The sequence below is a fragment of the Actinia tenebrosa genome, unplaced genomic scaffold, assembly GCF_029948245.1.
Source record: "Actinia tenebrosa isolate PJP-AT-01 unplaced genomic scaffold, QUT_ActTen_1.0 PGA_scaffold5__44_contigs__length_20552954, whole genome shotgun sequence".
In the NCBI taxonomy this organism is placed as follows: domain Eukaryota; kingdom Metazoa; phylum Cnidaria; class Anthozoa; order Actiniaria; family Actiniidae; genus Actinia; species Actinia tenebrosa.
In genome coordinates, this window is record NW_028292582.1 from 15,295,950 (window position 1) to 15,319,187 (window position 23,238).

The following is a 23,238-nucleotide window of genomic DNA, read 5'->3' on the forward strand; positions in this document are numbered from 1 at the left end:
TTTATTTGAAAACGATAGTTCCATAAGTAAAAAACTTCTTTACATGGAAGTCGTTATTGATTAATAAAATATAAATATATAATCCTAAAAAGTTGAAAAATATTAGAAATGATTTAAATAACAAAGAGAAAAATCCTACTGAGAACTGACAGCACGCCATCTCATCAGACGCTTTTTAAATTCATTCTTTGTTGGAGCAGATATAATTTCAGAGGGGAGAGAGTTCCACATCTTAGCCCCTCTGTAATAAAAGCTACTCCTGAAAAAGTCTGTTTTTGGGATGTATGGTATTTCAATTTGATCGTTCCCTCTTAATTTAGATTTATAGGTGCTCGAATCCGAGGACCTCATATTAAATAAATTGCTTAAATACGATGGGCAATTTTCATGGAGAACGTCAAACATGAATAAGCACAGTCTTTCCTCTCGTCTTTCTTTCAATTTGTCCCAGTTTAACTGTTGCAAAATGTCAGCAGACCTCACATCATAACCCTGATAGGTTATGATGCGAGCAGCTCTGTTTTGAAGCTTTTGAAGACGTTCTGCTTGACCCTTGTTCAAATTGCTCCAAACAAGGTCGCAGTAGTCAAACTTGGGCTGTATTAATGCTTTATACATTGTAATAAGGGTAGAAATTGGAACAAAATCTCGAATTTGTTTTAAACCGTAGATCGACTTGCCAACCTTCTTACAAATTTGTTCAATATGTGTATTCCAATTTAGGTTTTGGTCAATATAGACCCCAAGATGTTTAAGTGAACTAACTTTCTTGATGCCTGAACAGACAGACAGACAGACAGACAGATAGACAGACAGACAGACAGACAGACAGACTTTATTCGTCCTCTTTAAGGCTTTTCAGAATAAAGGGCCTAATTAATTACAATTAAAATAATACTATATATAATTATATAAGAAGCAAAAAAAAAAAAAAAGATCAAAGAATAAAGTAAATAAATAAATAGATAAATAAATTGTACATTTAAATTACATTAAGGTTTTAAAAAATCTGAAATAAGATGTTGTTTTAATGTCCGTTTAAAGTCTTTCACGGTTGGGCTTAACTTAAGGGCAGAGTCTAGTGAATTCCACAATTTGACAGTTCTATGGTAAAATGATCTTTGTCCAGTAGTCGTTCTGCAAAGAGGTATCTGCAGCTTTTGCGAGTTTCTTGTCGTACGCTGCGTGATGCTTGATCTTGGAATAAATCGCGAGCATAAGGAATCAGGGGCACACCCAGTCATGCATTTGAATGCCATAATTGCATTACGGTAGTGTAATTGCTGTCTGACGGGTAACCATCGTAGCTCTTTAAGAATAGGCGTGACGTAATCGTACTTTCTTTTGATGATACGGCATGCGAAGTTCTGCACAGCTTGGACTTTGTTCAGGTTACTCTCAGTGGTTTTGCTCCACACATAGAGCAATAGTAGAGCTTGCTGAAAACTAAGGCATTTATCATGGTTTTTAGAGTGTTTTGATCAAAGGCATGTTTTACTCGGTTAATCTGTCCCAAACGCGACATGCAACTAGACACTGTCGATTCTACATGATCTTTATACGTCAAGTTGGAATCAAGGAGAACTCCTAAATCCTTTACTGAATTGACAGGTATAAGTTCTTTTCCCAGTAGCGTTAGAAAAAAATCTTCAACTTTAGCAGTCATCACTTTGCTCCCAAAGATGATAAGTTTAGTTTTGTCGGGATCTAGAAGTAGGTAATTGTCAAGAGTCCAATTAGTTATTCTGAAAAGGTCTTGATTAAGTCTTGAAACAATGTATTGCTGGTCCTGGAGATTGAAAGTAAGCAGCAATTTGGTGTCGTCAACGTAACATTGAGTAGTACAATGTTCAGGAACGCTTGGGAGATCGTTTATATATATGCTAAAAAGCAATGGTCCCAAGATACTTCTTGTGGTACACCACAGGTCATAGGCAAACGGTCTGAGACTGCAGTTTGGATTCTGACGACTTGATAGCGTGAAGTAAGATAGCTGCGAAACCACTGAATGGCTAGAGGTGACAACGTCCTGCAGTTTTGTCATAAGGATTTTATGATCAATGCTATCGAAGGCCTTGCTCATATCGAGCAGCACAGTAACAGTAAGTTGTTTTTTATCGATGGCCTCGAGAATAGTATCGGTTGTTTGGATGACAGATGTCTCGATTGAATTCCACTTTTTATTTCCGCTTTGCTTGGATGTTATTGAATTGCTCTGCCAAGGCGTTAACTTTCTCAATTGTATTTGTGCCGACATTTGCTAAGAAAATATTAAATTCGTTGGCTACGATTTCGTCATCCTTTGAATATGTTTTCTGAGAGGCAGACTTTTTGGGGATGCAACCACGAATTGCTTTCCACATGCTGTTAGTGTTGTTCTTGTTTTCTTTAATTTGTTGTGCCACAAACTCTTTCTCCGCCATGTGTATTTCTCTTTTGACCTCGCGGCTAAAATTCTTATACGCAGACCAGGCAAATGGGTCTTTAGTTTGCCTGAAATTACGCTTCCAATTATCTCTTGCTGCCATCAAATTGCGAATCTCATCAGTAATGTAGGGATTTGGTCGTCCTCGCATGCGAATTGTTTTCACTGGCGCGTGTTCCTCTAGGATGTCATTAAACATTGAGTTAAAAGCGTACAATTTGTCATCAGGATCGTCGAAAACATCTAGGACTGACCAGGGTGCGAGTGCAATGTCATTCAAGAATTTATCCGGGGAATACTCTTTAAGGGTCCTCGTAGTGACAAAGGTGGCTTGAGTGTGCGGCTTTTTCAAGCCCAGCTCAGCGTAAACAAGGTCATGGTCGCTTATCGATGAAGATAACACTTTGGTGTCGAGAACATGTTTTGCATTTGACACAAGAATTACATCGATTAAGGTTTCGGTGGAGTGAGTAATACGAGTAGGTTGAGTGACTATCTGATTCAAGTTGTAGGTAGAACAGAAGCTTATCGTAAGTGCTTGGGAATCATGCAGGTCGGACTGTAATAGGCTGCAATTTATATCTCCAAGTATGTAAATTGGTTTATTTAGTAGCAATGCAGAGATAAGGCTTGGTCCTAAGTCGTTGTCAAGGCAAGAAATTGGAGATCCAGGAGGTCGATAGGTTGTGCAGACCACAAAGGACTTAAAACTGCGTACCTTAATTTCCATCCAAAGTTGGTGTAGCCCACCATTTGATATGCCAGAGCAAGGGCACTAGGACACCGAATGAGGTTGGATTTCTATAGTTTTTTTTTCTTTTCGATTATTGGAATTAAATTAACGTTATATACTTGTTTACTTATCTTGTTTCCGTGTTCCTTTGTTCGCTGTTGTAATGCAGACGTTTTCATTCCAAAGGTCAAAACGGTTTGAATAGCCTATGACACAGGGAACCCAGCTATATATTTTTTGCTTCTTTTAGAAAAGTAACTTTGCTCTTTGTGGGTTTCCTGTGTTGTGATCGGATGTAATCAGATCTGCGCTGTAATCAGATCGGCGCTGTAAACTGATAGCCGATTAAATTCAAATTAATAATCGTTGGTAACGCACTCTCTAGTAAACACTCAAAGGAGGAGAAGGGATGCAACAAAGCAACTTTTATGGTATGATCATCACCTCCAGTTGCTCGGACCAGCTACTTTAGTACAACCAGCAGGAAGTCTTGATTATTTTTATGTTTCGATTGCGTCATGTTGTTCGAAAATGTTCAAAATGTAAAAAATCCTGTAAACAAGGGAATTCAAATTTTGTGTTTTGGTGAGTAACGGCTATTTCAAATTTAAACGTTTTTCAACTAAAACAATTGTATTTTATCAGTTCTAATAAGAAAATGTTTTTTTTTGAAAAACTTTTCGGTGTGTAAAGAAGGAACAGTGCCAGTATCTCAAATCTTGAAGATGCACGAGTAGACTTCAGATAAAGAAAATGTTTTGCCTGAGAATGAATTCGGCAGGATAACTAAAGCAAGTTTTCCCTACGAATACTCTTCATGATATATGGAAATTTAGATCTCTCTGTCAACAAGCTGTCAAATTCTTTTGTTTCAAATTGGACGTACACCAGATACATCCTGTCTCATAAGTTAAGCGGTCCGAGCAACTGGAGGTGAATATATAACTAAAACTTAGCTTTTAAATATCACTTTCTAGGATCGTTACTTTTACGAGTTCAACAAAATAAAACATCCCGACCCAAAGTTTGTTCATTGAGAAAACATTACGTGGATTTTTTTATTAATAAATTATCTTTATAAATAATTTGGACAGGGGTTTTAAAATCGGACACTTGCTTTGTTGTATCCCTTCTCTTCTTTTGACTGCTTACTGGAAAGTGCGTTACACACCACAGGCAACCCATAAGAAACAAAACATCAACGGTTATTGATTTGAATTTAATCGGCTATCAGTTTACAGCGCCGATATGATCACAGCACAGATCTGATTACAGCTTATGTAATAGGAAACCGATCACAACACAGGAAACCCACAGAGCAAAGTTACTTTTCTAAGAGAAGCAAAAAAATATAGCCGGGTTCCCTGTGGTTCCGTACTTGACTTTGTTCGTACTATACCAACAACAACGCGACCGCGCGATGCTCCTTACGTCAGTAATATTCAACCGTCCAGAGTTAATATGGTTAATCAAATTCACCTTAAGTTCCTTTTTTCGAATACGATGACGTCATGATTGTCATGGGAACATGACGGGAAGGCTAAAAATTCAACGCGGGCTCAATTTCAGCTTCGATGCACATGCTGAGATGTGCAATGTAGCGTTTTTGCCGCCTCTGATCGGACTAGTGTGGACGCGAAACATTTCACTCGTTTCCATGTATGGACGGAAAACGTTTTTTTCGGTTTCGGTGTGAAAGTTGTGGCTTCAATTTTATCCGGCATAGTGTGGACGGGGCCTTAGTTGATAATCGGTTGAGCTTGGTCTAACTCTTGAAAAAACATATATGAAAACAGGGCCTCATTAGATTCCGAATCTGCACTGCTTTACACGTACGCCTTGCCTCCCGATAGACTCCCGATACTGGGAGACCGACCAAGATATCCCTAATGTTTATTTTAAATGTGATGTCTCATTATGTCTATTGCCTAATAATGTTAAAAGTTAAAACAAATACACTTTAAAAAAGCCTGGACTGACGTCAGAATCAATAGTGAAACTGGGCATAAACCTCCATAACTTAAAGGCGCAATATTCAAATGAAGAAATATTTCACCGTTCAACTATTCACTTCATGTAGAATCAATACTGAAAGTATTGTATTAGGGATTAGCTGCACTTATTTGTAATAATAATAAGCCGTTTTAATTTTAAAAAATCGCAACAGGATGCCCAACCAACACTGACACAAAATGGTAAGCTTGTGGTTTCTTCCGAGTTGTTAAATTTTGCCGACTCATGCAGGAATGGCTCAAATAAAAGAAGGTACTGTAGAGACTTACCCTGCTGACGTGCTAAATATTGCCTTGCATCAAAATCCCTTCTCGGGTCTGAGATAAAAAATGGATAATTTGGTTTAACAATATCACTGAGCCGCACCTTCAACGAAGGATGTGCCATTTTTGGCGGATCTTACAGACCACATGACCTTTTTGTTCCACGCAATAGTTTCTCTGTTTTTGACTTACTTATATTTACGAGGCAGCGCTTGGATTTGGATATTTTAGATGACAATTTTATACCAAGGAAACGTTTTGCACCAATGACACATTAGCACTGAAATTAGTTTGATAAACGAGCCAAAACATATTAGGCGGCAAAGCCAAGGGTACCGTAGCACCTTCACTTTACAGAGGTTGGCGTGCGCATCATCAACACTTTTGGGCTATAAATTCGACGTCGTATTTTGTATAACGAAAGTAATCAGACATGCATGGACAACGATGAAAAGAAAAATATGACAAAATAGTTTTTTCATTCAAATATTGTAAATACAATGTTCTCAATGTTTTTGAGAATCCACCAAGGCGCATATGAAAGTACAACAAATATTTGATGAGTCATTCATTGTGTCCAATTTCAAGACAAATTTGGGATGCCTCACCTCTTGGTTTGCAGTATATAACAACCAACACTAATGTAACAATGATGTCAAAAACTACGTGCTTGTCACCCGACTCCTCGTCTGTTGAGGAATATCCTAAGTATTAATTATCGATTTCAAAACAAATGTGAAGGTTGAGTACATGTACCCAGTAAACCCATCCATAAGAGCGATAAAACTAAATTTTCAAAAAAATACAATATTTCACCATTCAACTATTCACTTCATGTAGAATCAATACTGAAAGTATTGTATTAGGGATTAGCTGCACTTATTTGTAATAATAATAAGCCGTTTTAATTTTAAAAAATCGCAACAGGATGCCCAACCAACACTGACACAAAATGGTAAGCTTGTGGTTTCATCCGAGTTGTTAAATTTTGCCGACTCATGCAGGAATGGCTCAAATAAAAGAAGGTACTGTAGAGACTTACCCTGCTGACGTGCTAAATATTGCCTTGCATCAAAATCCCTTCTCGGGTCTGAGATAAAAAATGGATAATTTGGTTTAACAATATCACTGAGCCGCACCTTCAACGAAGGATTTACCCTGCGGACTTTCTGAAGATGGCATTAGATAAGAAGCCATTGTCGGATCTAAGATAAATCAAACCGCCATTTGGCAAACTCCTGGATACTAGTTGCACTTTTCAGAGATTAGGCTCCCTGTGTCCTTATGCTTGTTGACATTCGAAGGATTCAAAGTATTTCGCTCGATTTCATATTTTAAATACTCGATTTAGCTGGTAAGATGATAAGTCGTCCTTTTATTTTCCTTTTAACTCCTAATTTGTTTAGTTCTTTGTTGAGTTTATGATTAATTGATTGTAAGAAGTTACTTCAATTTTATATACGAAAGACGACTTCGACGGACTTCTATTTGCTTAGTCTTCTAAGTAAGGTTAGCACATGCCACCTACATCTGCTAGCGCTGGCCCGCTTCTCTTGGCCCAACACGCATTTGGTGGCCCCTAAGCCATGATATGGTAATGATACTTGGTAGCATTGGTGAGACTTGTGTTGTCAGTCATCTGACCACGTGACATGGCGTGACGTCACATACCACGTGACTTACGAACAAAACATCGCCGATTTTAGCCAATAGTCATTACAATAAATGCTATGGTAACGAAACTTGTTATATTGGCTAGCCTTGTGATGTGAGTAGTCTTCTGAAAAACAAATTTTGTATTTTGTTTTAAATTTTAAAGTCGGGCCGAGTGCTTTATTTTAGGAATATATAAGACTAACAAAAAGCGTTGCGCTATGCGTTACTACTTATCTTGACCTTCAAGGGTCACGGCGCTTACAATCGACTTGTTGACTGAAATTTTAACTTGAAACACTTTATTTACACTGTGAAATAAGCGAATATTTTGTAGAAACTCATTTAGAAATACTATTTCATTTAACTTCATCTAAGTCTGTAAACTACTGATTATTTATTGGAGCGAATCCTCAAATATCGTTAGTAGTCTCGACCTTCGCATTTAGGCAAGAACATTGCTTGGGCTGTATGTGATGCCCGACGATCAACCTACTTTTTATTCAGAATGGATTGTTTAGATGACAAAACTTGCCGAACTTTCTTCAAGACTCCATGACTCTCATTTTGAAATCTAATGAAAAGTTATTTTTTCGATGAATCCGTCTCTACCTACGAGTCTCGTAAAAAGTCTAAATATATTGACAATGTTGTACATAAGCGTTTCTGATTTAATACTGCAACACATCAGCAGAAAAAGGTTTGACTCATTGGAATTTTAGTTTAGGCGTTAATCGTATTATTTTACTTCAACTTACATCGTTCCTTGATTCTTTTGATATAAGTAATCCGAAGATAAAACTAAGTGCGAGTTTGCGCATGTCCAAAGTGGGTCCACAGTGCTAGAAAGTATCCCACATGAAACAGCAGTTCATTTCGTCATATAAATAGTGAAAGTAGTCTATACTGAATAAGAGCTTTGTGCTTGTCAGTGTCGTGTAACATTCGTAAACAGATGACGTAAGACGATCGCTAAACGTTTAATTATCGATCTGCTAACATCTTAGTGAGTGAGTGACACATTTGCATATTCAGACCCCTCACAATAACTCGTTTCTACGCTTCGCGTATCCACGAGTTAAAAAAGATAACTTGGTTTAACAATAACACTGAGCCGCATTGCATCTTTAACGAAGGATGCCTTTAACGGCAGATTTTGAAGACTACCTCACCTCTTTGTTCCACTGACCACTTTGTTTATACCACTTCTAATGTTGTATGTTAATTGTATCAAATGCACTCGCTGAAATAACGACGCAGCTCACACTAGTTTTTAGCTAGTTATCTCTTCTTTTTGTTCCACGCAATAATTTCTCTGTTTTAGACTAACTAATCATAATGATATCTATTTATATAGAATAGAATAGAAACTTTATTTTCAAAGAACATACGTCGATAATTACAATAGATAGTATGATAAAGATAAAATAATACTAATAGAAACAAATCAATTGCTATTAAAAAGACCTCTATTAATAAATCTTCTTTTAAAACGCTCAGTTGTAATATGCGGTAAAATGTAGGGATGCCCCCTATCTCATGTACTATATAGCGCTTGATAAAGCTGCTTAGTTTTTAACGCTATCGTGAAATTTTCGCCATTGCCCTTGATCTGAATTATTTTTTAGCTTTCTACTTCACTTTCTACTTCATAAGTTCATTTACTTCTGGAATATAGTATTTTACTCAAGAAACTTTCTCTTATCACGTTGCTTGTGGTGGAAACCTTTCACCGGCATTCAAGACATTCAAACTTCCCGCCATTGTTTGGTTGCCGATCATCATTCTTCGCCATTTCCTTTGGATTGCTCGACCTGGAATAGTTTAAAATCTTTTGGCCTCCTTCGTCGCTTCAGGGGAAAAAGAGGTGGTCGCTTTTTATCAAAAGATGTTGGAAATCGGCCGATAAAATTGGTTGTTTCTCAACGCTCTCGAGGTTTAATTGATATTCAAGATCACTTTCTTCGTTCTGCCTCGATGGCTACTACTCAAAAATACAATTCACTGAGTGACGTTAACAGAAATAACCTTTCCTTTCCTCGCCGTATTCCTTTTTCTCCAGATACAGCTAAACATTCTAAACTTTGCCTTCTAAATAGCAGGTCAGTATGTAATAAAGCTTCCATTATAAATGATTTTGTTGTTGAAAATAACATTGAATTATTGTGTTTAACTGAAACTTGGTTGAATCCAACTAAATTAAATAATCAATGCATAATAAATGAGCTCACTCCTAAAGGTTATCTTTTTGATCATGTTCCTAGAAATGGTAGAGGTGGTGGTGTTGGAGTTCTCTTTAAGAAATCTTTAAATTTGAACAAGATTTCTTTGTCTAAATTTAAATCTTTTGAGGCTATGGGCATATCTTTTAATTCCTCTCCTTTTATGATATCAATTTTTGTTATTTATAAACCTCCTCCTTCAAACCGTAATAATTTTTCTAACCAAATGTTTTTTGATGAGTTTTCACACTTTCTTGAACAGTTTGCAATTAACTCTGGCTCTTTTCTTCTGGTGGGAGATTTCAACTTTCATGTTGAGGATCCTACTAATTCTTATGCTCTTCAGTTTCTTAATATTTTAAATCTTTTTAACCTCTCTCAACATGTCATAGAGACTACATACAATGGAAAACATGTACTTGACCTTATTATAACTAGAACAAGTGATACAATAGTAAATCAAGTTACTGCTCTTGATCCAGTCATCTCTGATAATTGTGCAGTTTTTTGTGACCTGCTTATCAAAAAGCCGTCTTTTGAGAGGATCCTTTCGAAATGTCGTAAGCTCAAGGCTATTGACTTAGAGTCTTTTAAAAAAGATGTTGTTGACTCCGACTTGGTTACCTCGCCTGTTGGTGACCTTGTTGGCTTCATCTGTCAATATGAGTCTGTTCTATCGTCTTTACTTGACTCTCATGCTCCTGTCAAGGAACGCATCATTACTTTACGACCATCAACACCTTGGTACACAGATGAGATCAAGAATCAGAAAGTTAAACGCCGCAAGCTTGAACGATCCTGGCGAAACTCGCATCTAACAGTTCATCGGGAGATGTATCCTTCCCTGCTGCTCCAACATCTAAACATCTTGCTAACTCTTTTGCTGACTTTTTTGTTAATAAGATAAAGGCTATTCAAAGTACTTTTGATTTACAGTCATCATGCCTGGATATCCAACCTGCTTCTGCTCCACGAATCACCAGGCATTTCTCTTCATTTTCTGAAATCTCACCTTCGGATCTTTCTAATCTCATTCTTCCATTGGTCTCAAAGTCTTGTGATCTTGACCCCATACCAGGCAAGATCCTGAGGAGTTGCTTTGAAACCCTACTACCTTCCATCACTAAAGTTGTTAATTTTTCTTTAAATACTGCAACAATGCCTACTCATCTAAAAGAAGCAATGGTGAGACCCATTCTCAAGAAACCATCCATGTCTCCTAAGGAAATTTCAAGTTTCAGGCCTATTTCAAATTTAAAGTTTCTTTCCAAAGCTATTGAAAAGATTGTTGCTACCCAGTTAATAGATCATTTAGAGCAAAATAAACTTCATTCCAATCTGCTTATAAGAAATTTCATAGTGTTGGGACTGCACTTTTAAGGGTTCATAATGACATTCTCCAAGCTTTAGATAATCGATGTGCAGTGATCTTGGTTTTACTTGATCTATCAGCAGCTTTTGACACTGTTGATCATGGTATCCTGCTTGAGAGGCTCTTTCATAGGTATGGCATTAATGGAACAGCTCTTCAGTGGTTTAAATCCTATCTTGGTGATAGATCTTTTCGGGTCAAGGTCCAAGGTTGTACATCTTCAGATCATCCTCTTCAATGTGGTGTCCCACAAGGATCTATCCTAGGCCCCATCCTATTTCTATTGTATACCTCACCTATTGGTGATATAATGAGGAATAATAATATCAATTTCCATTTATATGCTGATGATACACAGCTGTATCTTACCTTTTCTATGTCATCCAATAAGGAATTTCAGGATGCGAAACAGCAAATTGAAACCTGTGTATCAAAAATTGATAAATGGATGACCTTTAACAAACTAAGATTAAATAACGACAAAACTGAAATTCTTGTTTTTGCTAATCCACACCGTCCTCGACCACCTGTTGATTTTATTAACATTTCTGGCTCTGACATTTCTCCATCACCATCTGCTCGTAACATTGGAGTTATTTTTGATGAAGTGTTGTCTCTTGACGACCATATACTTACTGTCTGCAAAACCTGTTTCTTCCATATCCATAATCTTTGGAAAATTCGAAAGTACTTGAGCTATAAAGCTTGTGTAACTCAGGTTCATGCCTTCATTTCTTCAAAACTTGATTTTTGTAATGCATTATTATATGGACTTCCCAAAGGCTCTCTGCAAAAGCTTCAGCATGTCCAAAATGCTGCAGCAAGACTAATAACTTTTTCTCGAAAACAAGATCACATCACTCCTATCTTGTGCAATCTACACTGGCTACCCGTGGAACAGCGCATAGTTTTCAAGATTCTTTTACTTACATTTAAGGTCTTGCATAATCTAGCACCTGCATATCTTGTTGACTTGATTAAACCTTATGCTCCTTCTCGCTGCTTAAGATCATCTTCCTTAAATCTTCTAACTAAGCAATCGGTACAATCTTAAATCTTATGGAAAAAGGTCATTTTCTTTTGCGGCTCCTGAACTTTGGAATGCCCTTCCACCCAGCATTAGATCTTGTCACTCAATTTCACAGTTTAAAAGGGACATAAAGACATGGCTCTTTAAGCAGACCTTTTATTAATTTCTTTTTAATAAATAAATTTATTTTAACCAGTATCTTTATTTTGTCTATCATGTGACTATAATGTTTAAATGCCCTTAATCTTAATCTTAATCTCAATCTTAATTTTGATTTTGATTTTAATTAAAAGTTACTGAAAGTTGTTTATATAACATTATTGATACATTAATATATGGTATTGAAATATTGTTAAATTATTTTTAAATTAGTATTGTTAAACTGTTTTATTATATTCTTTTAATTATCATCTTAATTTCTATTTATCTATAATGAATATTTTTTGTATTTTGTAAAGCGCTGTTGAACCGCTGGGAATTGGCGCTCAATAAAACATTATTATTATTATTATTAAGCCCTAGTTTTCATAAATCACTCAAAGGACTATCTGAAGCAACAACAACTTTCTAGAGCTGCATATCAGAATCATGTAAAATATTTTGTGCCGGAGTAACATGTTTTATATATCCAATTTCCACAGCTCTCTTTTAAAATCTATCAATAAGACTCATATATTTATGATAACTCGCTGAACCCCATATACTGAGATACCAGATCTAAAAACAGACATGATCAAAACATGAAAAAGATGATGAAGATGATCTAAAGAATAACCGTAATTTTTGCAAATACGCAAAATATACATTCGTTTACCAGCCTTGGTTGATAAATGATCAAATTGGGAATCCCAGTTTGTAGGGTCACCATGGAAATACTAAAGGCGCAAACAATATAGCGCTCTTTTCCATATGCATATGTTCAAATGCACTTCACGATGAGTTTTTTGAACGAGAGCTGGTTAGTATGAAGTGTAGGCACTGAGGGTGGTCTCTGCTAGGGTTTCTTTACGTCCTCAGTGGTTCTTTTACGTCCCTCCGATATTGGTTAGTAATGATGAAGTGTGGAGAGACGGGACCGTTAAAGGGGTCATCCGAGCCACTTGAATGTCTAACCATTTGCAGATGTAATTACAAAGGCAGCACCTTCTCCTCAATTATTTTAGGACCCTGAGTGCTGGTCCGGCCGAGGCTTGAACCACGACCTCCCACACAACAGACTGACACCCTTACCAACTGAGCTAAACGGATGGCGGTTAAAATATTTACGAAGCAGCGCTTAATTGGATTTGGATATTCTAGAAGACAATTTTATACCAAGGAAACGTTTTGCACCCAAAACACATTAGCACGGAAATTAGTTCGATAAACGAGCCAATACATATTAGGCGGCAAAGCCAAGGGTACCGTAGCACCTTCACTTTACAGAGCATCAACACTTTTTGGGTATAAATTCAACGTTGTATTTTGTAACGAAAGTAATCAGACATGCATGGACAACGATGAAAAGAAAGATATGGCAAAATAGTTTTTTCGACTAAATATTGTAAATACAATATTCATTGTGTCCAATTTCATGACAAATTTGGGATGCCTCACCCCTTGGTTTGCCGCATATGGCAATCAAAACAACCAACTCTAACATACCAATGTTGCCACAAACAATGACTACGGTCTTGCCACCCGACTTTTTGCCTGTTGAGGAAATATCCCAAGTATTAATTATCAATATCAAAACAAATGTGAAGGTTGAGTACATGCACCCAGTAAACCCATCCATAAGAGCGATAAAACTAAATTTTCAAAACAATACAATATTTCACCATTCAACTATTCACTTCATGTAGGATATTAGGGATTGGCTAACTTTTAGGGATTAGGGATTATTGTAATAATAATGAGCCATTAAAATCGCCACAGGATGCCCAACCATCACTGACACAAAATGGTAAGCCTGTGGTTTCTCAGTTCCGAGTTGTTAAATTTTGCCGACTCATGCAGGAATGATTCAAATAAAAGAAGGTGCTGTAGAGACTTACCCTGCCGACTTGCTGAAGATAGCATTACATAACAAGGCATTGTCGGATCTAAGATAAAAATGAGATAACTTGGTTTAACAATATCACTGAGCCGTATTGCATCTTTAACGAAGGAGGCCACTTATGGCAGATTTATGACACTACCTCATCTCTTTGTTCCACGCAATAAGTAGTATACAAACACCGGTTCTGCATCAGGATCAGGCGGATTCATTGCGGACAATCGATTAGATCCGGATTTTCCACTCGGTCGCCTTCGGATCTTGGATTTCGGATTCATAGGGGTTTTGAGATCATCTTCTATTTTTAGATTGATAGAGGATGACATCATGATTATTATTCAAGGCAGGATGAGGGAATTTTCTCTCTCATCGTATTCAATTTGCGTGACAGCTCGATTTGTTATTCCTAATTTATTGTATGTCTACGGATTGTTTTTTTGTTCTCATTATCTTCTCATCTGTCTGATTGCCAGTTGGATTCACCTCAGTGCAACTGTCGCTGTGATATATGCAAATAATGAATAAACGTCATGCATCATGAGAAGTTTGATTATATTACATTTATTTCGATTCGTGAGAAATGTTTGACAATATTTTAGTCATACTCGAAATTTTCTAAGTCGCCCAAAATCGTAAATTATGGCCTCGATTCTGCAGTTTGCTATTTCTCTGGTCGGGTAGAAGATCATGCAGACAATGATTATCATCAGACGTGAATTTGTTAAACTTGCTTAAGTGTTCATCATATTATGTGTAACATATTGTCGAGGTTCGCTGAATGCAGTAAATATTGACCACAAGTGTTTTTCACTCAAGTTTCTTTATTTTGCATATATAACTTTATTGGTTTACAGTTTAGCCATTACTTTTGAACACGTTTACAACTGCTTAGAAATTTTCCCACTTGGGCAAGGACTTCGCGATTGCTCTCAATCGTTCTGAACGTCGTGGAGGCTTTACTAAATCTTTATATTTATGAGCATCTTGATAACTTATCCACTTGACTGGTTTTTCTTTACTTGGTAGTGGAGTGGGTAAGAAATATGGTGGGGTGGTAGGGTCTTTGCTTTGGGAGTGCTGAAGGATGCATTAGGAGAGGGTTGATCAAAACTAGTAGTGGGTTTTAATGGAGTAGGAGGAACCTCGGTCAAAGATGATGATTTCGCTCGACTGGGTTCGAAAGAAGGAGTCCTAATTTTCGACGTTAACCTCTCTACAAAGGAAGGGGTCTTAGGTTTGGGAGTTACATAGCCACTGTCGCTGGCGAGACTTGTTGAGGGAACGTTTTCTGGAGTCGTAAAACTAGGGGATGGCATTGAATGACTCTGACTAGTCAAGGGCGGTAGCATGGTTTCCTGTTTGGGTCTGTATACAACAGTGCTTGGAAGTTGCTGTTGTAGATTGAGGTATCGATTGTAGAGTCTAGTGTATTCTTTGACCTTCAGTTCCGCGGGAGCATTGGGTTCCATAAGAATGTTTTCCATCTGTTCCTTTAAATTCTGTATTGTTTTGAGTATGGGTGGTTGTAAATAGCTTTGACGTTCGAAATAGTTAGTCATGGATGTCATAGTGGCATCATACTCTCCACCATACTGTGATAATGTTGTTGTAGGATTCGGCTGGAAAGCAGTCTGATCACTGGGGAGAACATTAGTTCTGAGTCTACATTCTTCTGGTGTGTTTGGCTTCAGATCTACGAAAAGATATCCATAAGGGCGTTGTACAGCGGCCTCGTACTTTTGAATGAACTGTTCTGTCTTGCCTGGATACATCTGCTTTCCCAAAGTCATCATTTGTAGTTTATCTCTTGGGTTTTTAAAAAGAACGAGGTACGCAGCATTCAGACTCAAGGTGCGCATAATTTTTCCTTGAAAGTAAAGATTCTGCATAAGAAAAATGACACTCAGGTTTCGAAGATGAGATCCTTTGGTAAATAGGTTCATGATTCTCTTATCATTGGACGTCTCTGTCATTTGGTCGTCAATCACAATCAAATTGTTGATCTTAGGGTTAAAATAATCATCTTCATCCAGGTCGTGCGGTATGCCTTTTACGAACTCGATCCCGGGAATGGTTTTCATTGTGTGGTCGTAAGCAGATTGCCACTGAGCATAACTCCATACGATGCGCTTTGGCGGAGGACTGATCACTTGTGTTGCATTTTCGAGCAAATTCTGAACCCAAACCGTTTTTCCGGAACCGGTTATCCCTGCCACAATGGCTGTGAAGGGATGGAGTAACTGAAACCTGTCACATTTCGTGTGATCTTCAACATTTTGAGGCAATGGGTACGGAGTGAACCGATGGCTGCTTTTTCGCATTTGTTCTTGACCGATCCAATACTTTCGTTGCGAATTGTCCAACTTATGAGTTCGACTTAAATGAGTGTATAAATTCTTTTGCTGCTTCTCGCAAATAGGCCAGGACCGTGTCATCGTGCGTGTTTCGAAGAATGAGGCGAATTCCTATAGGGAGCGCTATTTATGCGAATCCAGTTGGCAAGCGCAGGAATTCTAGTCTTCATAAGATGCTAGTGTAGATATAAGATTCTAGTGTAGATATAAGATTCTAGTTTAGATAGTAGATCTAGTGTAGATTCTAGTGTAGATTCTAGTGTAGAATATAGTGTAGATTCTAGTGTATGGTAGATTCTAGTGTATGGTAGAATCTAGTGTAGATTCTAGTGTAGATTCTAGTGTAGATTCTAGTGTAGATTCTAGTGTAGATTCTAGTGTAGATTCTAGTGTAGATTCTAGTGTAGATTCTAGTGTAGAATCTAGTGTAGATTCTAGTGTAGATTCTAGTGTAGATTCTAGTGTAGATTCTAGTGTAGATTCTAGTGTAGATTCTAGTGTAGATTCTAGTGTAGAATCTAGTGTAGATTCTAGTGTAGATTCTAGTGTTGATTCTAGTTTAGATAGTAGATCTAGTGTAGATAGTAGATTCTAGTGTAGATTCTAGTATAGAATCTAATGTAGAATCTAGTGTAGAATCTAGTGTAGATTCTAGTGTAAATTCTAGTGTAGATTCTAGTGTAAAATCTAGTGTAGAATCTAGTGTAGAATCTAGTGTAGAATCTAGTGTAGAATCTAGTGTAGAATCTAGTGTAGAATCTAGTGTGGATAGTAGGCAGCCAGTTGTATAATAAATACGATGGTTCTTTCCGTTATCACTTTATTTGAACAAACCATTCCGAGAGAAAACATGTCACTATTTTGGTCAGTAAAGGTGTTCAAAAAAATGTCACGCTACTGTAGTTATGGTTTAAAAATTTGTAGCCCTCCCCATTTTGATGCTCAAAATATCAAGACCCTTCCCCTTGAAGTACTTATTGAAAAAACAACGGAAAATGCTATGATATATTTAAAATACACCCCTTTAGTGGATATAAAATGTTAATGAAGATATCAATATTTATAAAGACAAATATATTCTATATACACATTTATGCCTGAGACAACGAAATCGAGTTTAAGATGTCCTCGCCAGCAGTCTTTCCACTTAGTATGTCATTCTCCCCAACATCACTATCACCTTCATCACTGTTTTCTTCAATCACTATATCATCATCTTAAACATCCGTTTCCTCATCTTCCAGTTCTCCCTCCTTCTGTATCACATTCTTGGAAATTTGCAACGATTAAAGTAGTTTAGACCCCCGTTATAGCGCCTAGAGGGGTAGGGGTGGTCTAAATTCCTAAATATCGCTTAAGAATGTAGGGGGAGGGGTAGTCATGAAGATGAGCGAACTATTTTAGGGAATTAATGCCATGGAATGTAGAACAGGGGTCAAAGTACGAATTCCAACCACCAAGGCGGGAATTTGAAATATGAAATATGAATACATTTTTTTATGGAGAGAAAAGTTTAAAAGCCCGATCAAAATCAGCAGAATCACTTGCTCATCACCTTCACTCAGCTATAATCCAGAGTACGGATAGATTAGTTAACATGTCATCTGGAAAAGTAATACAAATAGGAGACCGTGGATACGTTATTTTTGTGAAGGATGTTCGAAGGGAGAAAAAAATATGTATCCGCAAACAGAAGAAAGATTTATCGAGCAGGAAGACGGTTCTAACTAGCTCAGGAGTGTCTTTGACTTTAAACAAATGGACATCACTCCAATTGGCAATTGAAGCAGTGGACACGGAGTTAGTGAACAATGAGGCAACTACTGCATCCAGTCAGTCCAAAACCGCCGATCTTCACGATCTTCCGCCGTCATAGAAAAAAAAATTATACCAAAGACATATTGTTATTGTTTTGGATTTGCTGTAGCATTTATTTAAAAGTGAAATAAAACTGATATTTTGTTTCTTACAAATCAAGTTGGTGTCATAATTAATGTATATGTTGATATGATTTCGAGCTCTAGCATTGCAGTGTTGACAGGCACCATCATTTTTAACTGTCAAATAGTATGTACGTTTCTATTCACTGGCAATGAGGTCAACCAGATTTAGGCTTTCAGGCCAGGTACAGGACAATACAGGATTCTCAAGACCGGAGAAACTTTCACGAGTCCTGAAAAGGATATCCGCAAAGCTTTTTTACTCCACAAGAAATGTACTGAAAATAGTCCTCATTCTTACCAGTCCAATGGGCTATAAGGACTTTAAACATGAAGACCAGATTGTGGTTATTATGATGTACATTATATTCCTTCCTTCGCAAGCACTTCAGCCGCTGCTTTCGATTCGCCTTTTTCCATGTACTGGTTTTCCAGAGTTTCTATTTCAATCTTATAAAATTCTTTGAAATCTCAAAAAGTAGTTTCTTGGTTAAATGACTCGCATGAGTCGAATGAATGAGTAGCACTGCAAGTACTCATGAGCCAATCTGAGCAGCACAGAAAAGCACAGGAGTATCGCATTTTTGTTACTCATCTACTCATTTCATGAATTTTCAAGCACGTGAACGAATGGATAGATGAATAAATTGAATTTTCAATCGAAAGATGAAATGCAGCTCTAAGCAACAGTCAAAACTAAACCGATCTCTGTTCCACCAGGCTTATTGTAGATAAGATTAAGCCGGTTAAAGGAACTACACCTTAATTCTTGTACTCCATAGAATACCAAGCTAATTTCGTACACATTACACAAACCATGACTTTCTTTGGCTTTCTTTTATTCTTATTTTTGTCATGACTGTGATGTGTCATGCGTATTTACTATTGAATTCAACTGAACAAACAAACAACCTTTTTGACACAAATTATTAGTTTTTTCTCTCGTCCTAATTTATCGTTAACCATCCTTTTGATTTCCTATGACTTCGCTTCTTTTTGTCTTTGGTTTTTGTTTTGAAAGAGGTTGCACCCTGTTTTACTTTAGTCTCTGTTAGTCTCTGCACCTTGTGTTGTCTTGGTTGTGAATATTCATACTTTCTCCCTTGTACATGCGTCAAGTTTTTGTCATTGTTATCATCAGTTTTGACACTAATTGGATTCAAAACGAATTTTACTTTCGGTTGCAGTTTAGCCTCTTGTAGATACTTTCTCCGATGATCGCTATCCAGCAAATGAACATCCGACAGATGGTTTGCTAATCTCACGAGATATTTTGCACCACATCCTGCAATCGGGCAGTCTCGACAAACTCGTTTAACCATGTTTACAGTTCAGGAAGAGTTAACTAAAATTATTTTTTTCTTCCTAATTTTGGTTTATATATGGCCTTCAGCCAGGCCAATAAGGCCATACCAAGGCCAAAAAGGCCAAAACCAGGCCAATCTCGCAGAAAAGGGCAAAAAGGCCATGGGCAACAGTGACGTTTTTTCCCCTAAGAATTGACTGATTGACACCTGACTCCAGATCAGAAGCAAGGGCGGATCCAGGGTTTTTTTGAAGGGGGGGTCTCAGGGGTAATTTTTTTGGCAAAGGAATCCCAGTCGCATTTTTACCGCAGGAAGCCCATTTGACCTCAAGAATGACAGGGGGGTCGCGACCCCCCCGACCCTCCCCCTGGATCCGCCCTTGAGAAGGTTGTTGGTTCAAATTATCCAAAACAAGAAAGAAAGGGGAAAAAATGCTTCAAGGTACACTGCGAGTAGAGATTCTTTTCATGAGTCCTTAGGAGTATTTAATATGAAGGAGCAGTCTGAGATCATAAGGAGCAGCAGGGAGCATATAAGGAGCAGTTAAGGAGCAGGTTGAGAGTAGTTCAGGGAGGACATAAATTGCGGCGAACTTTGAAAGGAAACTCATTTGGTATTAGATCCAGTAGCAAGACATTCTCCAAAGGTTCAATCTAAAACGTCACTTGGACAATCATATTTGCAAAATGAACGATATAGAGGAAAATGAATCAACATATGATGAAGAGACGTCAAGCGAAGAAGTTGAAGAAGGCAGTGAAGTAGACACGAGTGAATCAGAGTCATATGATGGTCCTGATGATGACGATGATGAGCCTGAAGAAGACTGCTGGTCAGTGTTGATAAAAGAAACCATGGACCGACACGAGATTGAATTAGAAACTCTGGAAAACCAGTACATGGAAAAAGGCGAATCGAAAGCAGCGGCTGAAGTGCTTGCGTACAACAAAATGATCCCTGCATTTCAAAATGAACTGAGAAACGTACTGTTGGAAAAATTGGTATGGATCCGCGCGTTAAGAAGGGATCCTTATTATGGCAAAATGATGAGAACCCGACGAGATTTACTGGACACTGGTGATTACGACTGGATGGAAGCAACCCAGGTTGCTATTGATCAACGTAAATTTCTCTTGAACAATTTATTCACTACACAACATCTTCAAACACAAACGGACGAAGCAGAAGACATGGAATAAGAATTTGTAAAAAGGAATATAATAATAGTTTGTTATTACGGATAAGACCCTATTTGACAGTTAAAAATGATGGTGCCTGTCAACACTGCAATGCTAGAGCTCGAAATCATATCAACATATACATTAATTATGACACCAACTTGATTTGTAAGAAACAAAATATCAGTTTTATTTCACTTTTAAATAAATGCTACAGCAAATCCAAAACAATAACAATATGTCTTTGGTATAATTTTTTTTTCTATGACGGCGGATAATAGTACATTCGAGATCCCCAACTAGGTACTTGCTGCTGTCCAGTAGCTAATCCACTTTGCTGTTCCCTTGTTGTCAGTTCCATATCCGGACCGAGCGCATTAAAAATAGTGTCCAGTTCAGAAGTGGTGAAAATTCTTGGTAAATAATCTTTTCCTTGTGCCTCGTAATTTTGCGCATTCCCATCATCCGGAAGGGTCTGAATGGATCCAGAAAACGTTGCCTCCTGATGAAGATCGGCGGTTTTGGACTGACTGGATGCAGTAGTTGCCTCATTGTTCACTAACTCCGTGTCCACTGCTTCAATTGCCGATTGGAGTGATGTCCATTCGTTTAAAGTCAAAGACACTCCTGAGCTAGTTAGAACCGTCTTCCCGCTCGATAAATCTTTCTTCTGTTTGCGGATACATATTTTTTTCTCCCTTCGAACATCCTTCACAAAAATAACGTATCCACGGTCTCCTATTTGTATTACTTTTCCAGATGACATGTTAACTAATCTATCCGTACTCTGGATTATAGCTGAGTGAAGGTGATGAGCAAGTGATTCTGCTGATTTTGATCGGGCTTTTAAACTTTTCTCTCCATAAAAAAATGTATTCATATTTCATATTTCAAATTCCCGCCTTGGTGGTTGGAATTCGTACTTTGACCCCTGTTCTACATTCCATGGCATTAATTCCCTAAAATAGTTCGCTCATCTTCATGACTACCCCTCCCCCTACATTCTTAAGCGATATTTAGGAATTTAGACCACCCCTCCCCCTTTAGGCGCTATAACGGGGGTCTAAACTACTGATTAATCTTGCTATATGTGCAGTCAGACTAAATCAATCTTGCCTTGTTTAACTGAGTGTACCATGGGGGTAATTGATTTGGTGTTTCTCAATTAAGATATAATTCGAGGCTAGCCACTTTCAATTTCTTTAAATTGCCCTCTCAGTTATAGTCACGATAGTTTTTCTGTTTCTCTTGTTCTTTCAAAGATTTTCTTGACTCGTTTCTCTTTGTCTTCTTCATGTCAAGCTCCCTTAGGTGCTCCAAGTATTGAGCTACCAGCCTTTCTTCGACTATGAATTCCTTGCTGAAGTTTTGCACGACATTTTCTTCATCAAGTCCACATAAGTGCAACAGTTACAAAATTGAATAAGATGGAAGATGATTTAACAGCACACATGAACTCAGTTAACCTAAAAAAGGGTGGAAGTTAAGACCGGTGCGAAAGCGTCATGCCGTTTTGATGAGAACAATATGTGCCCAGTTAAAAATGCAACTTTCCGATATCAACACACAACTCGTTGCTTTGAAGAATCGCGCAGAGGCCATGTTTCGTTTTGATTTTTCGAATCTCAAACGAAAATCTCGTTCTCAAAAGCAGAACAAGCATCGCGCTTTCAAGAAGAAACAACTTCGCAAAGACCGGAGATTGTCTGAGGTGCTGGAGATTATTGCCCCTATGATAGAAGAAGGAACTGCCTGCGGAAGAGCATATATAAATGAAAAAAATATGTTATGCTTAAAAAAAACGAGAGAGACGTTGGGCCAAACAATCGCTTGACTGAACATTACTTTCAATTGATGCAAAACAGCACCTATCAGGGTTAGTTGAGAGTGTCGAATACAACAAGAGTGATAAGGCTGATAACAGTAACGATAATGATGATTGTAGTAATAATGATAATGTTGAAAATGATGATGATGACAATAATGGTGATGAGGATGATAAACTATATTTGTGTGAAGAATTAAAAAATTATTCACTTTATGAATAATAAAAAGAAGTTTGGTGGTATATTCAAAATTAGCTTCAGGCGGATATAAATTCACAACCCTACCCAAAGTCAACTCCAATTCTTTAGCCCCCCGTTAAATAATGACCGGTCCCTTACTTCGTGATAACTTTGGCTATTTGCATCTTTTGACTAAATGCCCAGAGCCTCAGAGGAAAGTTTTGCTTGCAACAGCTACTCCCGAACAAGTACATGTACTCTCTGAGGTCTGCCATAATCTACTGAAAGGAGGCATTCCACTTTCTTACTCTCAAAAAGCAGCACTAAGACCTTATGCTAAGGACATCAGAGCGTTAGCTGACTCAGCAATACCTTTCAAAACGAAGAAAACAACTTTGGCCCAAAAGGGCGGCGGATTTGTGGAAGATATTGCATCGCCGTTGATGTCGGGTTTGAGTCTTTTCCTGGTATAAATAGCCCTTCGCAATCCCGCAAAATTCATTTGCACCTTGTTAAGACTTCGGTGATCATCATGAAGAGAAAGTGGGTTGAGGATTCTGAGGAAGAAGTATCAGACTCCGAGACCTTTACTGAGGAGGAGCCTTTGGATAATGAAATTGATCAGATGGTACAACAGCTTCCTAAAAACCTACCGAGGGAGAAGGCCCTAAATTTACTTCACAGCATGGCCGCTTCTAAGGACA

The 23,238-nt window shown here is 37.7% G+C and overlaps 1 protein-coding gene across 3 annotated transcripts in view; it reads right to left on the reverse strand.

Moving 5' to 3' along the window:
- LOC116305478 (uncharacterized) overlaps positions 1-23,238 on the reverse strand; it is a 78,439-nt gene that overhangs the window by 33,918 nt on the left and 21,283 nt on the right. For 2 of the 3 annotated variants that reach the window (XM_089038205.1, XM_089038206.1), the window contains 5 exons: positions 13,748-13,795; positions 13,356-13,403; positions 6,477-6,524; positions 6,043-6,123; positions 5,441-5,488 (listed from right to left, as the gene is read on the reverse strand). In XM_089038205.1, the coding sequence (XP_088894331.1) occupies positions 5,441-5,488; positions 6,043-6,123; positions 6,477-6,524; positions 13,356-13,403; positions 13,748-13,795 (273 nt within the window). The remainder of the gene's footprint in view (positions 1-5,440; positions 5,489-6,042; positions 6,124-6,476; positions 6,525-13,355; positions 13,404-13,747; positions 13,796-23,238) is intronic. The other variant, XM_089038207.1, reaches the window with a different exon arrangement.